The 16,658-nt window shown below is 35.0% G+C and overlaps 1 protein-coding gene across 4 annotated transcripts in view; it reads left to right on the plus strand.

The window, feature by feature from the left end:
* The window catches only part of SPAG6 (sperm associated antigen 6), a 66,158-nt gene extending 52,712 nt beyond the window's left edge, over positions 1-13,446 (plus strand). For 2 of the 4 annotated variants that reach the window (XM_050804056.1, XM_050804058.1), the window contains exons 9-11: positions 3,672-3,788; positions 7,534-7,679; positions 12,486-13,446. In XM_050804056.1, coding sequence (XP_050660013.1) covers positions 3,672-3,788; positions 7,534-7,679; positions 12,486-12,555 — 333 coding nt within the window. In that variant the 3' untranslated portion in view covers positions 12,556-13,446. The remainder of the gene's footprint in view (positions 1-3,671; positions 3,789-7,533; positions 7,680-12,485) is intronic. The other 2 variants (XM_050804059.1, XM_050804060.1) reach the window with 2 other exon arrangements.
* The last annotated feature ends 3,212 nt before the right edge of the window (positions 13,447-16,658 follow it).

Consider the following 16,658-nt stretch of genomic DNA (forward strand, 5'->3'; position numbering starts at 1 on the left):
CCTCCCAGGTTCAAGTGATTCTTGTGCCTCAGCCTCCTGAGTAGTTGGGATTACAGGCATGTACCACCATGCCTGGCTAATTTTTTTGGTATGTTTAGTGGAAACAGGGTTTTGCCATGTTGGCCAGGCTGGTCTTGAACTCCTGAGCTCAAATGATCCACCTGCCTTGGCCCCCCAAAGTGGATGGGATTACAGGCGTGAGCCACTGCTGCTGGCCTCTCAATTTTATTTTCATATACAGGTAACAAACAATTCAAATATGAAATTAAGAAAATAATTTTATTCATAATAACATCAAGAATTCAATACATACAAATTAACACAAGTTTAAGACTAGTACCCTGAAAACTATAAAACATAACTTAAAAAATAAATTATGAGACATTCCATGTTCATGAACTGGAAGATTCAATATTGTTAAACTGGCGATACTCTAAACTGATCTATATATTTAACATAATATCTATCAAAATCCTAGCTGGCTTTTTTATCCCCCCAGAAATTGAGAAGCTTATCTGAAAATTCATGTGGAAATGAAAAGAACCCAGACTAGCAAAACAATCTTGAAAAAGAAGAACTTAACACTGCCCAATTTCAAAATGTACCACAAAGCTTATAGTAATCAAGATAATGTGGTACTTGCTTACAGAAAGACATATGTATCAATGGAATTGAATTGAGAATCTGAAATAAACCCTTTTTATCATCTGATTTTTCATAAAGATGCCAAGGCAATTTAATGTGGAAAGAATAGTCTTTTCAACAAAAGTGCTGGGACAATTGTATTCTCAAGTAAAAATATTAATTTGGACCCCTATCTCATACCATATACCAGAGTTATCTCAAAATGGATCATAGATCTAAATATAAATGTTAAGTCTATAATCTCTTAGAAGAAACCTAGGAATAAATTTGTGTGACCTCAGGTTAGGCAATTATTTTTTAGATATTTTACCTAAACACAAGTGATTTTAAAAATTGATAAATTATATTTCATTGAAATAAAAAAAAACTCTTACGCTTCAAAAGACACCATTAAGCCTGGGCACATGACTTATGCCCATAATCCCAACACTTTGGAGGACAAGGCAAGAGGATCACTTGAGGTGAGGCGTTTTGAGACCAGCATGGGCAACATAGTGAGACTCTATCTCTACAAAAAAACAACAAAACTAGCAGAGTGTGGTGGTGCATCCCTGGAGTCCCAGCTACTTGGGAGGCTAAGGCAGGAGGATTACTTGAGCCCAAGAATTTGAGGCTGCAGTGAGCTATGACCCTGACACTGCACTGCAGCCCGGGTAACAAAGTGAGATCCTGTCTTTAAAAAAGAAAAAGTTACCATTAAGAAAATGAAAAGACAAGCCACACAAACTTGGAGAAAACATTTGCAATTCAAGAAAGGAGTTTAAGTCTTTTTTTTTTTTTTTTGAGACAGAGTCTCAGCCTCCTGAGTAGCTGGGACTATAGGCACCCACCACCATACCGGGCTAATTTTTGTATTTTTAGTAGAGACAGGGTTTCACCATGTTGGCCAGGCTGGTCTCGAACTCCTGACCTCAGGTGATCCACCTCCCTTGGCCTCCCAAACTGCTGGGATTCCAGGCCTGAGCCACCGTGCCTGGCTGAGTTTAAGTCTTTTTAACAACTTTATTGAGATATAATTTACATACCATAAATTCACTCATTTTAGGTACACAATTAAATGATTTTTAGTAACTTTACAGAATTGTGCAACCATCTTCACAATCAAATTTCAGAATATTTTCATCATCCCAGAAGGAAGCCTCATGCCCATTTGTAGTCACTCCCTCTTCCTCCTCTCAATTATACCTACCAGCTCCAGACAACTATAATCTACTTTCTGTCTTTCTAAATTTGACTTTTCTGGACAATCCATATAAATGAAATTATGCAGTATGTGAACTTTTGTGCCTGGTGTCTTTCACTAAGGGTAACATTTGTGAGGTTCATTCATGTTGTTGCGTGTGTCAGTACTTCATTCCTTTTCATTGTCAAATAGACATGTAAACAAAGTCTTAAGTAACTAGGATTTCTATCATGCTGGATAATACAGCTGATTATGAATTATGATATACATTTCTATCTAGAAGAATGTAATCATAAGCTGATTATATTTCTTCCACATGAAAGATAGTAAAGCTCAGTGAATTTCTAGGGTCATCGGACTCTTTTCTACAGTTCTTGATTAATAACTTAATAACACATCAACTTAGAACTAGTAGAATAAGGGTGTCTTTATTGTACAGTGTATGTGATTTCTGCTACACTGTTCAAGGACGTTTTCACTGATAACATGAAGTTAAATTTGTTAGCTTGCTAAGATTACCATGATTTAAGATAGTTCCCAAGTATATTGGGAATTTAGAGTTTAATTCCAACTTACATTATACTACTTGTGGGAAAAAGCTGAGCTGCATATTTTACATTCCTTGTTTTATTTAATCTAATTTGTAAAACAGTGTTTGAGGATAAATGTGTCAAGCAATAAGAGGCTGTGCAAGACTACTTAGCCTGGGTCTCCAGGAAACCTTAAATTCAAGAGATTCTTTACTAATAACAAACCTGTGATAAAGTTTTGCTGAATCGATTTATCAATTAAAAAGTTCATGATGTGAAAATCACAATGCTCCTTGACATTTCAAGAGCATTGCAAAATACTCAGCAGCAAAACAATATGGTGATCTCAGAAGACCAGGTTGGGTAAGGCCTCAGAGAAAAAATAGGTGAAGAGAAAAACCATAAGGGAGCACTGAAGCACAAAACCTCAGTCAAGCAGATGTGGAATTCTAGTGGAAAATAGCTGGAGACAAACCCAACTGTGAAGCTTTCCAACTGAAGGGGATAGCCTTTAAGACAAAGAAAATGAACCACAACTAGCCATGGCCTGAGGGCTGGCTGCCATGATGTGCAGCAGCCCCATCAGGGCCCTTCTCCACTTGTGGCAAGGGTCAGCACCACATGATGTCACCTTGAAATACGGAGTGCAGGAGGGGGTAGAAATGGTACATATGGTACGTATTCTTCTGCTTGTGGGTGATACACTCCCTACTGTTGAGAAGATCTTTTCTCTGCAGTTGAGTAGATCCTATCTGTTTTGCTTCTGTGAATGGGGAAATGTCTACCCACGAGCTATAGCAGCACCTCTGCAAATGCTCATTGAATAATGCACACTGTAGCCATTTTGACTGCCTATGTATAAGCCATGAAATCATGGAGAATATAGAAAGCCTGTAATGACATTCTTCAAAAAACTAAATGATTTTCTTGTACTTGTTGACAAGTAGAAATGGGATGTATTAGTTATCTGTTTCCTGTATACAAATTTTTACTCTAATATAGTACATATTAATTTATAGTCTGTAACTTTGCGCTTTATAATTTTAATTTTCTTCTAGGTATTTTAAGAGCTCAGTAATACACTTTACATTTTAAGGCTTAACACAAAGACAACTTGTAGGATATTCTATGATAAAACCAATCAAAGCAGGAGTTTTTTTTTTTTTTTTGACAGCAATTTAAAAAAATGAAACAACTGCAGCTTAGACCAGGAAGTTGATTTTATTTTCAAATTCCTGTAATGTGAGACTTGAATTCTTGCCAAGGTTTCATTGATTACTTACTTATATATACATTCTGCTTTGTATTTCAAGAGTAAAAAAGCCATAAAGAGTATCCTGCAAAAATGCACTTACTTACCAGCCCTTGAACCATTTCTATATGATGCTCCTCCCAATATTCTGAAGCATGTGGTTGGACAGTTCAGTAAGGTAAGAAATGCCAGCCTCTAAGGGGAGGAAGAAAATCAAAATGATTTGTTAACTTATTATTATTATTTTTTTCTGTTGGGTCAGTAGCTTTTTCTGTAAGACGGGGTCATGGTTTTACTGCTTAACTCTCACCAATCTGTATGGACAGGGAAGTTACCTTAACAAAATTCACATGTAAATAAAACACTTTCTTCATCCTCACATTTTCCTCAAAGCCTCTACTGTCTTTTTAACTGTTCCCAGAAAATAAAAATCTCATAATATAGATAATTTATATTGGTAAGTGACTTTTAGTAATCTTTCTAGTGTCTTTCATCTCACTCACCTGGGAGTACTGCAAAGATCATAAAGAGAAAAGGAAAAAGGTTTCTGAGCCACTGAAACATCTTTCACAAAGTTCATGTGCTTTACTGGAGATGTTCTCAGACAGTCATTTGGAGCATATTGACTTATTTTATGAACAATTTTAACAAATATAGCTGTCATATTTCTTAGATTGTTGCAGATTAAATGATAGTAAATGGTAGTAAGGTAGAAAGGTCAAGCTGCTAGAAGTGGGCACAGCCAGCAGAGCTGATTACCAATAGCAAAGGATAAAAGAGAATGACTCTATTACCACAGACACTGACAGTCAGGATGGTGACCCTAAGCTGTCAAGAGCTGGCTAAATTATGCTCAGTGAATTTGGCTTAGGAAAATGGGGTCTGTGCGAGTAGTAGCCCATGGTGGTTATGAGCTCAGGTTCTGAACTGGAGTACCTGGAGTTCCCACTTACCAGCTCTATAATTCTTTAACAAAATATTGACCTCTCTAAACCTTAGTTTGGTTACCCATAAAATGTAAATAATTAAGAGTACTTATTTCATAGGGTCATTGTAAAGAGTAAATGAGATATTATCGTATGTTAAGCATTTAGCTCAATCCCAGGCACATATTAAACACTCAAAAGAACAAAAACAACCAAAGAGTTGTATTTAAGAAATAAAATGTGCAAGTAGGTCAGGCTAATTTAAAAGATTTTTTAAAAAAATGAATGGGGGATGGCAAATTCATTTGAATAGTCAGTTATAATGCTATATAAATGAGAAATTACTATTCATATACTATGTTTCTACAAATAATGAACAAAAACTATGTATTGTTACAACTTTTAAAGTAGTTCCTGCAAATAAGTTTGTCTAGTTTTAGGTCTTCATCTGAAAGATAGAGTCTGCTAACAGCCTTCAGTTCTCTCAACTCTGTTCATGATCTCCAACAGTATAACTGGCCCTCAAGTGCCAGAGCCACGGGAAAGTAGAAGTTTCACATTGCTGAAGCCACTCACCCAGGCAGGATACAGTTCTGTGTATCAAACACCTATGTCCTTTCTTCCTCCTTCCAAGAAAATAACCTCCCCCTCTTAGTTATATGGGATGTGGGAGATATAATGGCATGCCCTCTTGACAAACCAACTAAATAACCAAATAATGCAGAGAAAAGACTAAATTACCGCAAGGGAAATTGATCAATTTCTTTCTTTCTTTCTTTTTTTTTTTCTTTTTTTTGTACTTTTGGGTGCTAAGAAAGTGACCAGCTAATTTGGTCATCTAAGAGTGATAAGGGGTCGGGGCTGCATAGATCATCTACAGACAGAGTCATCTGTTCTTGAACTGGGTAATTGACATTATTTCTGAAAGTTTCATTTTGTAGTTTAATCTTTTAGGCTAGTGAGTGAGATATTCTGGTTTTATTGAAGTAGCTATGAAAGTAAACACATTAAGAGTTCAAAATACGTAAAACCAGTGGGATGTGTGGAAGTTAGCCCCAAGATAAAATAAATACAGTACCTGTATCATATACACTTATCAATGTGCCTTCAGGAATATTTTCTTAATCGAAAGATACCAAAGCACTAAAAAGAGATGATAAAGCAAGGTAGAAGGTGAAGAGGTACTGAAGTGGCTAGGGACAGAGATAGGGAGTAATGAAAATTCTCCAGGCCAAATGAAATATGTAAAACCAATATATTTATGGAATATTACATTTTTTACAAATACATGCTAGTGCAATCTTTTATTGTCCGTTGATTTATATTATTGTTCTATTAGCAAGATCCTTTTGTGGTTTTAAATTATTTGTTAAATGCCTACATGTACCCAGCTCTCTGTTGAGCACTGGGGAACAGACAAAAAAGATTAAGTTGTTCTTCAGGGAACTTTATAATGTAGCTGAGGAGAGCAGACAAAACAATTAGAAAACATTTCAATGTACTAGAGTGGGAGATAAACTTGTTTAAAAGAAGGAATGAGTGAATGTAGTCTGAAATGTTTACATAGGGCTTCAATGGAGGAAGGACAAGTAAAAGGAGCTGGTCTCCTTGCAGAAGGAACAAGATGGGAAAAAAGGGTGTTTCTGTCAGAGGGATAGTAGCAGTGACCAAGGAGGAGAGCAGGACTTCCCACATTGTGAGCCCACCCCTTCCCCAGGACCTTCCTAGTCTGGTCAGTCTTTTTTTTTTTTTTTGTCTCTCATAATAAATTTCTTCATTTCCACTGGCTTTTTCCTGTCAACATGCAAACGTGCTCAAGTCTCCTTGATCCTAAGATCAAAACCTGCAACATCTTTAGCCTTTAGTTCTATCCTACCTTGGTCTACTGATTCCCTCTGTTTTCTCTTTCTGAAACTTTAAAGTTCGTCTTGACTTCCTTACTTCGGACACTTTCCTCAGCTGCTGATAACCTGGCTTCCTCAACTTCCCCTCCACACACAGCTGCCTTTACTCAAGTCTTCAGCACCTTTCTTCACTGTCAGATCCAGTGATGACTTGTTTTTTAGTTTTCATTGGTTGCTTTAAGAAACCTTCTCTTGGATTTATTGATTCCTTACATTTCTGGTCTTCTGTCTCTCTAACATTTCAGTCTCCTTTCTCTGCCTACACTTTAGTATATTTATTCATTTGTTAAACATTTGTCAAACCTCTGTTAGGTACCAGGCTAGAGGGAAATGAATGAATGAAGTCAAGTATAGTTTCTGCCTTCAGTGACATTGTGACAGACATATAATGCATAATTAAAAATTAAAATTAAAATATTGTGTGGTATTTAGGTATTATGTGGTAAGCACACCGATGGTGGTTTGACAGAATGCTGACGGAAGAGAAGGACTCAATTCATCCTGGGATAAGGGGATAGGGGCTTCCAGAGAAGGATTCTTAAAGGAGGTGACACTTGAGCTAAGTCTTAAAAGATGACTAAGAGCTAACCAAGCATAACGGGAGAGGTTTGTGGAGTGTGGAAAGCCATTTTGGGAAGAGGTAACAGCATGGGCAAAGGCAAGAGATGGCACAGCATGCATGCTGTGATGTTACTGAAACAATATTTAGGACGGAGAGTAGTGGTGGCTGGAGAGGTATTTAGGAGCTGGGTCCCAGAGGACCCTTTGTGCCTTGTTAAGGAGCTTGCCTTTAAATTCTCAGGGAGCAGAGAGACCTTGAATGGTGTAAGCTTTGTATTTTACATCTGTGAGTGGATCTCCGTTGCCTTTGCCCATGTTCATTGCCTTTATTTCATTTCTTTAGCCTAAACATTAACACATTCTAAAAAGAGCACATTTCACTTCAAATCATCAGCAGATTTGGCTCATTATGTTTTAGGTATATTGGGTATAAATTCTCTTTTACATTTTCTTACATACATTATTGCTTCTCAATAGTAATAATCTAACTTGGAAAAGAAAAGCTGACATTTTATGTGCTTCACTTTGCAAGGTGCTGCCGCATGATAGCAAAGCTCGACGACTTTTCGTAACAAGTGGTGGCCTTAAAAAAGTTCAAGAGATAAAAGCAGAACCTGGTTCTCTCCTTCAAGAATACATCAACAGTATTAACAATTGTTACCCAGAGGAAATAGTGAGGTAGGGAAAATGGACTTTGAAATGTTCAATATTAGAATATAGTTTTTCTGTCTTCAAATCTAGGTTTTATATCCACTGTGTCAAAATGTGGACTTTGAAATATGATGTGAGGCCAATATGTACCTTTATTCCTCTCTTGATCTCTTCCCCCTGCCAAATTAATGAATGATCTGACAGACACACACATTTCCATTTCAAACTGGAATGTCATCGAATACATTTTTGTACTAATTTAACACATGCTTTACTAAAGAGTACCCAAATATAGAGTTCAAAGTAACCAGTTTTTAAATTGTGAATATCTGATTATAAAAGGCCTATAGATTCTGATTTTCATAGTTCCCTGCATATTAAACAGATGTTGAGTAACAAAAAAAAGTTACTATCTAAATGCAAAAAAAACCCAAAGTAATGTTTATGATATGCAGGTACTTCAGAGTAATATAGCAAGATGCTATTTTCAAGATTAATAAAAAGATTCATTTTTAAATGAAGTTGATTTGCAGAGCATTCAGCCTAAGCCTCAGTCCTTGTAAACCTAAAGGAGAGCTATTCCACTAAACTCAAAATAAATAAAAGCAAAGTTACCAAAAAAAGATAGAATGATTTAAACAACTGAATCTTTAAAAATGCCCCCAACGCATGCAGGATAAAGACATATTTATCTGTGTTTTCTAATCCTACATTTATTTCTTATTTTCTTTGATTAATATTGGAAAATATAAATTCTAATTTTTAAAACTTACATGCTGTAACATATACTTACGTAAGTTGTAACATGTCTGTTAATTCTTCCTATTTAATATCAATAGTGTTTAATACATATGGTAACATTAATTTTAAAAGCACAAAAGCAATTTTAAGATTAACATTTGTTTTCTATCCACATATTTTTACCCAGTAAATTCTTTCCAGAGTTGCAAGTTTGTGCACTTTTAGAAAGTTTATGAGAACTCCTTGACCAAAAGAGTTCCAATAAGTCAGTTTTGAAATATTAATATATATGATACATCAAAGCAGTGATATATCATAACATGTATAATTTGTCTAAATATATAAATTTATTTTTATTTATTTTTTTGAGATGGAGTCTCGCTCTGTCTCCAAACTGGAGTGCAGTAACACAATCTTGGCTCACTGAGATCTCCGCCTCCTGGGTTCAAGCTATTCTCCTGCCTCAGCCTCCCAAGTAGCTGGGACTACAGGTGTGCGCCACCACTCCCAGCTAATTTTTTGTAGTTTTAGTAGAAACAGGGTTTCACCATGTTGGCCAGGATGGTCTAGCTCTTTTGACCTTGTGATCCACCCACCTTGGTCTCCCAAAGTGCTGGGATTATAGGCGTGAGCCACCATACCGTACCTGGCCACAAATATATATTTTAAAAGTTTATATAACATTCATTTAATGTAAAACCATTAAATGAAGGAAATATTAAAATCTTTTATGAAGAAAATAAAATTAATTTTTATACATGGAATATATGTCCCTTCAGGAAGAATGGTATTTTATATAAGTTTAAGGTAATTTTCAATGCAATTTTGTCACAAAGTTATAGAAAGATGCGGAAAAAAAAAAAAAAAAAACTAAAGCATCCCCAGAATGAATGACCTATTAGAATCAACCAATGGTAAGGTGCTTTGTTGAAGAGAAGTTTTTTTCCCACTTTTTTGAAGGCATATTTTAATTGAGCACCAGGAAAAACAGCCAACTCCATCACATTAGAAATTAATCTAGTGCCTTGTCAAAATACCATTGTAAATTTTTAACTGCTCCAGTTCTGTGGGCTGAGATTTTATTTTTAAAATTGGCTAATTATCACAAAGAACTTTGGTTACCTGACTAATGTTTTCAAATTTCTGATATATATATATTTTACCCACACAGGGCAAGTAGGAAAACCTCAGTTATGTGTTAAAGCATTAGGTTCTATAAAATGGTATTTTATAGACATCTTGGAAATGTTGTCCTTCTATGAAAATAGACAAATATAATCTCAAAATAGTTTTATTTTTACAATTACATAATTCTCGAGAATCACTTGGTGACAACTATTTTAGAATTAATTATCCTTTGTAAGACAGTTTATCAACTGGTACATTTACATTTATCAGTTACTAACCTAAACATTTGTTTCATATTGCCTTCTGATTTAGTAATCTTTAAATTTTTTTAATACAGAAAGGTAGGTAAATGAGAGGAAAGGGGTCTGGACTAGACAGTAGAAGACCTAAGTTCTGGGCCTGGCTCACTCCACAGCCATAGGGTGTTTTTGAACTCATTTTTCTTCAAAATTTCTGCCTCAGCTGGGATGGGGAAGCAGCTTTGGGGCAACATCTAATTTGGGGAGGGAGATATGGACACAGTCTGCCATTCAGCATATTTCTGGTATCATAACAATATAATAATAACCCCAATTCTCTGTGGGTCTAGGATAAGGTCAATTCGCTTACATTCTTAAAGGCCAATTTAGAGGTAAGTTGGGATAGCCGTGTTTGCTGGCCAGAGGGAAGGAATTTCCTGGTCTTATCTAGAGGCTCATTTTCTTTCCAAAGGAGTATGCTAAGAGCTCAGGCTTAGGTGTCAAACAGACCTTAATTCCTCTCTCAGTTATAACTACTTACTATAACTATTACCTTGAAGGTAATAATAGTTAACCCTTTTAGCCACAGTTTCCGCATCTATACAAGGTGATTAAAGATAATTACCTATTTCATATAGTTAGAATTAAATGAGAAAAATGCTTAGCCAAAGGGCTACATGTGGCTACTGAGGACTAGAAAAATGGCTAGTATGTCTATTAAACTGAATTTTTAATACTGAATTTAAAATTTAAAAACTGACACTTGATTCAGTTATTGGAAAACTTTTAGATATGTTTGGAACAACTTGTGAGTCTATTTTTTCAACTGCAAATTTTATATAATCCAAATACAGACATACTAGCCTTTTTTAAAAAAAATTAATTTATATTTTTGAGATGGAGTTTCACTCTTGTTGCCCAGGCTGGAGTGCAATGGCGCGATCTCGGCTCACTGCAACTGCCACCTCCGGGGTTCAAGCAATTCTCCTGCCTCAGCTTCCTGAGTAGCTGGGATTACAGGCATGCACCACCATTCCCAGCTAATTTTGTATTTTTAGCACAGATGGGGTTTTGCCATGTTGGTCAGGCTGGTCTCGAACTCCTGACCTCAGGTGTTCCACCCTCCTCAGCCTCCCAAAGTGCTGGGACTACAGGTGTGAGCCATTGCGCCCGGCCCATACGAGCCATTTTTCTAGTTCTCAGTGGCTGGTGGCTCCCATTCAGTCTACATGTAGTTGGTGGCTCCCATATTTAACATGGTAATAACAATTATTATTAATCTAATATCAATGATAACATCATTATATCAATACTAAGAATACTATATTATTAAATACGTAAAATATTAATATATTAGTATGGTAAATTAAATATTTATTACATTAAAATATAAAAATTATTAATATTTAAATTAAAATGTTAAAATTTTAAAGATATTTAAAAATCTACCTCTTGAATTCATATTATCTGGTGTCTGATACATTTGAAGGCCTAGGAAGGTAAAGTCTGCTTTAAAATTGTTTACTAACTCAGAGAAGAAAGAGTTGTGAATTTCTCAGTGTAAGAATACTTCAAAGAAACCCACTGTTAAAAGACAATTTTTTCAAGAGTAAGAGACTGTTAGAGGAGAAACATTCTTTCAGGTAGCTTTTTGGGTGTGTACATAAGTATCTGTTTATGTATGCCTATAAGCACACTACTAAGAAAATACAGCTGTATTTTTTTTTTTTTTTTGGTCCACCTTAACTTGATAAATTGTGGAAGGAATTTTAGTGTAATATAAATTATGAGTTTTTAGGTCAAGCATCTGGGCATAGATAAAGATAACTAACAAAAGGCAAAGCAAGTCTCTAATATTAGGTTTTATCTGGAGAAAATGCCTTCAGAAGCTTAGCTATTTTGAGTGATTTGAGAATTTTTGAATTATACTTTATAAATTTTAAAAAATTATTCTAGAATGCCTGCTAAATTTTATTTGACATTCATTTATCTGCATGTAAATTATTTCCATGACATATTAAGCATCTCACAATTGATTGATCCACATATTTAATACTTTATACTAAATCTTGTATAAAATGTTCAATTTATGAATGTAAATGTATAGTACTATAGATGCCCAAGAACTATTGATAGTAAAAATGATTAATTTCATAGGTTTGTATGATACAAGTATTTGTAAATAGTTTTTCAATATGAAATTATATTTTATTAAATAGTTTTTCAATATGAATTATACTCCCAGAAATTTTTGTTTTCCTAGGTGACCACATATGATTAAAACCCATGCTGAGAATGATCTCTAAGGCAGTTAGAATGCAGAAGTTGATTAGTAACAATAGACTGTGTAGTCTAACTTATGAAAAAGGTCTATTAGCTATGATCCTTAAAGCAACATTGGCCACTTGATATGATTAAAATGAAGTTTCTGTAATAAAATATTGTCACTGGATTGAAGATTCTTGTTTGGAAAATGTTCCCATTTGCCATTACATTTATATCCCTTAAATGTTTTGCTACTTCTCTAACACAGTTTTATGAATTCGTATTCTCTTCCTGGATAGCCTCTAACTTTATGCACAAAGTGTTACTGGAGCATAATTATTCAGAGTGTATTTGAGATTTCACTCACAGGATTATTTCAGATCAATCCCCTATACTGCATCTTATGTGCCTGCTGTGTTGATCATTTCACAAGCATTTAATGGCGTATTTTCTTTTTCAGGTATTATTCCCCTGGATATTCAGATACACTTCTGCAGAGGGTGGACAGCTATCAACCACTTAATAACTAAGCAAAGTTATATTTTGATACTCAAATTCACAGCAGAGTAGTTATGAGTAACAGTAATTAAATCTTCCTAAATATTTGAACTAAGTATATTCTAGATTTATTTAATGGGAAATACCTTTAGATAATATTTTCTAAATTTATATAATACTTTAAACATTAGTAGCTTGAATATATGAAGAACTATTCCTGGTCATTCGCATGCATAGGACTTGCTCTAAAAGTAGATTTTAAAAACACGTTAAAGGGTTTTAAGGCATTTATTACATGCAGACACCTCCAATGAGATATAGATAAGAGATGGCATTCAAAAACCCTAAATTATTCTAGCCAATTCGTCATAGACATAGGCAAGGAAAGCTGGCCTTGCTAACTATATAGTAGGATACAGAAGAGAAATCTTTGAAAGAGGAAACTGATGACATATACAGGGCACTTGAAGGAGACTCTGATGCTAGTTACATAAGTGCGTTAACTTAAGACACAGACTGTGTGGGTAACCTGTTAGGTTTTGCCAAGTTTAGGAAGAATTTACTCCTCTTTATCACAAGTTTTCCAAAATCCCTTCCCCACCCTATCTAAAGTGTTCCTTACCTTTCATGGGGCCAGTGAGGGTAGAATTCAGAATAAAGAGTTATACTCCTGTATACATGCTCTCCTTCTCATTGAAAGGTTTCTTAGTCTAGCTCTGCTCATGAATAAACAAAGAAGCAGGCATGTAAAATGGATCCTTGTCCTAGCTTCACTTTCCCGAGTTTCAAAAGTCACATTTTCAGGTATTTAAGGAATAATTTGAAGATAATACCATCAGGCTCAGACTTCAACATGCATTTTCACTTAGGAAGCGGTAAACGGGTGAAAGAGGGTTTCAATAAAATTTTAAATAAAAACAGCATTACAATTGTCCTTTTCATTTTTCCTATCCAGTGTGTTACTGACCTTGGGGAATATGTGATTGGATTTATGGGTCTTGATTAGTTGCTGTGTGTGTGTCTTTTGCTTTAAAGGGATATTACTCCTGCTGCTCTCTCCTGGATGAGGTGAGTGGTAACCCCCACAGCCCCTAGGCCACGGTGTTTCCAGTCTGACTGTGTTTTCAGGTTTCCTTCTTGGACTCTCTCTCTCTCTTTTTTTTTTTTTTTGTTATTTTTCATGCAAAAGGAGCTACCTATTTGTTTTTTGTATTTTCTGGATTCATCTCTGTCATCATTATTTCCTAACAGTGCATAACTTTGTTGCGTCTTTTAAAACTTCATAATACCCAAGATTACCCCATTTCGTTTTGCCTTATATCCAGCTAAGATTGTTGGTGATTTCATTTTTTTTAATACTTCCTTGGGCCTATTTTGTTTCCTTGCAGCAATTTCTTTGACCTGTTGAATAGGAAAATGTAATTTGTATTCCCAGTTTTATAGCTTTCCTTTCTTTCCTTCATGCCTACATAGCTTGTCTTATGAATCTTTTAATTGGAGAAAATAAAAGTAGTTTTTACCTTTCTTCATTAGGGCTATTCTTAGATGTGTTGGTAATGACAGAAATTAGTTTATCTGGGTAAAAACCACCTCAGATATTGTTGGAATGTCAAATTTCCTAGTTGAAGTTTTTCACTTCATAGATAATTTCATACTTATCAAATAGTACTAAACAAATAAGTAATAAAATACTTAATAGTGTTCAGATGGGTGTTATAATCTGACCATATGCATTGTGGAAAATTTATGCTATGAAATGTTTCTTGACATAAAACACTTTAAACAAAATGAAGCTTTACTTTTTGAAAAGTATGTTGTGAGATTTTAAAAATATATATATAAACAAAATCTTTTTCCTTTGTCATAGGGCAAAAATAATGCCTGTTATTAATGATATCCACTGATATTTTCCACCCCCATGTGAATTTTGTCAATTTCAATTCCCTGTGCAAACAAACCCCTGTCCCATTGCTCCCTACCCACCCCCAACCCCAGGAGTTTATTTAAAATTTCCCTGTTCTTAGGAATTCTCAACTTATATGAACAACTATTTTTAGGACGTCAGTTCAGGAATAGAATTACTTGGGACCTTATTATTATAGATTCAGTCCTTTCATGTGTTGTGGAAAGAGGTGAAATCAGTGGTACCTGAAAAGAGATGTTGAAAACATAGGTTCTAGTCTCTCTCTGTTAAGTATTATAGTAAGGGTGATAATAGTTGCTCAGCTTACTCATAAGAAGCTTATGAAAATAACCTGCAGTGGTGAACATAACAATGTTATAAACAAACCCATTTTATACAAACTCGACATGTGATTAATGGAAAACCTGATAGTCACTGGCAGATTACATATTTTAGCCAGCAATTGTGCAGTATTCCCCAGGTCCCATACAATCTTACGTAAGTGTAGTTCAAGCCAGATGATTTGTGATTTAAAAAAAACCCCTACATTTCCTGCCCTCATGGAGTTTTCCAATATAAACACATTTGCCCAGACAGAGGCAGTGGAATAGGCATGAGACACTGAACACAAAACAGGCATATTTAATGTAGTATGGAAAAACAAATGACAACCCCATATTTGCAGGATATTGACCTGTTTTTCTAACCCCTTCCCTCTCAAAGAAAACCCTATTCCTTAAAGAAAGGATGAAAGGTTTGCTTGTTTCTAAACTTGATTTGAAGTCCTGCTTAACATAAACCCTGACCTTAAATTCCTGGGTGAGGCCCATCTCCCATCCCAGATGTCAAGTTTAGAAACTAACCTTGAAAGAATGAAGAATTTTTCTGTTGTGTTTTCAAATAGCCAATTCTTTGATTAAGATGGGTGCTACCAAATGTTGAGGTTTATGTACACTGTGGCTTATTCTGCCACAGAATTCACTGTTTAAAAAATGATTTGTAGCTTTCAGGAGATTAAAAGGATCAAATGGCTGTCCTATAATTATTACATTTACCAGTTGTTTAAGATACTTTTGACTTTTAAAATTAGATTTGTTCATGCTCTTATTTTTCTAGTAACATAAATACTCATGTTGTTTTGTTTTTATGAGGCCTTGGTAGGCCATAAAATTAGATGCATATTCAGTAATATTACTTTAAAGAATGGTGGGTCTTATTGTTTTGTAGGTATCAATAAGTTAATATTTTTTAAAAAATTAGGTAGTATATGAATGGATAAAGAAGCAAAAATATGACTCCAGATCTCACAACCCAAAACAGAATTGTCATTAACAAGGTGAGATAATTCCAAATAGCTCTCCAAACCTTTGTACAGCTAGAAAAACTCTGGAAAAATGTATTCATGCTACACATGTTATTTTTAAATTAAAACCAAAAGTTACCGCAGTTTGCTTGTTTCATGGAAGATAAGAGTTTTCACTGTGTTTTTAATTTTAATGGGTTTAGGAAAAAAATATTTCCTTGGAGATTAAGTTAGAGGTCAATACAAAATATTTATAAATGGGCTTCTTTTATTCATTATTGATACATTTTATAAAGTAGATTTAAACTGAATGCTGGATAAAGAACATTATACCAATATATATCATTATTGCAAAGTGATTTGGTATAGATATTTATACATTAAATAAAGCCTCTAAATTTCCTCACGTATATAGAATTTGTGGTAATACAGTCTTGCTGATTTTGTTTTTTTATTTTTTATTTTTATTTTTTTTGAGACGGAGTCTCCCTCTGTTACCCAGGCTGGAGTGCAGTGGTGTGATCTCGGCTCACTGCAAGCTCCGCCTTCCCGGTTCACGCCATTCTCCTGCCTCAGCCTCACGAGTAGCTGGGACTACAGGCGCCCGCCACTACGCCTGGCTAATTTTTTGTATTTTTAGTAGAGACAAGGTTTCACCGTGTTAGCCAGGATGGTCTCGATCTCCTGACCTCATGATCTGCCCGCCTTGGCCTCCCAAAGTGCTGAGATTACAGGCATGAGTCACCATGCCCGGCCCACTCTTGCTAAAATTTATGCATTACTGATAGTAAATGTTTACTCAGAGTATTTTTGGATATAAAGAAGTCCAACTCTATGAACTATTGTAACCGATATTGAGTGTTCTGTTTTTTATATTTCTGTTTGCATGTGTAGTTTAAGTCATACAAACAAGTGAGTAAAGTGCCAAA

This window comes from Macaca thibetana, chromosome 9 (assembly GCF_024542745.1).
Source record: "Macaca thibetana thibetana isolate TM-01 chromosome 9, ASM2454274v1, whole genome shotgun sequence".
NCBI lineage: Eukaryota > Metazoa > Chordata > Mammalia > Primates > Cercopithecidae > Macaca > Macaca thibetana.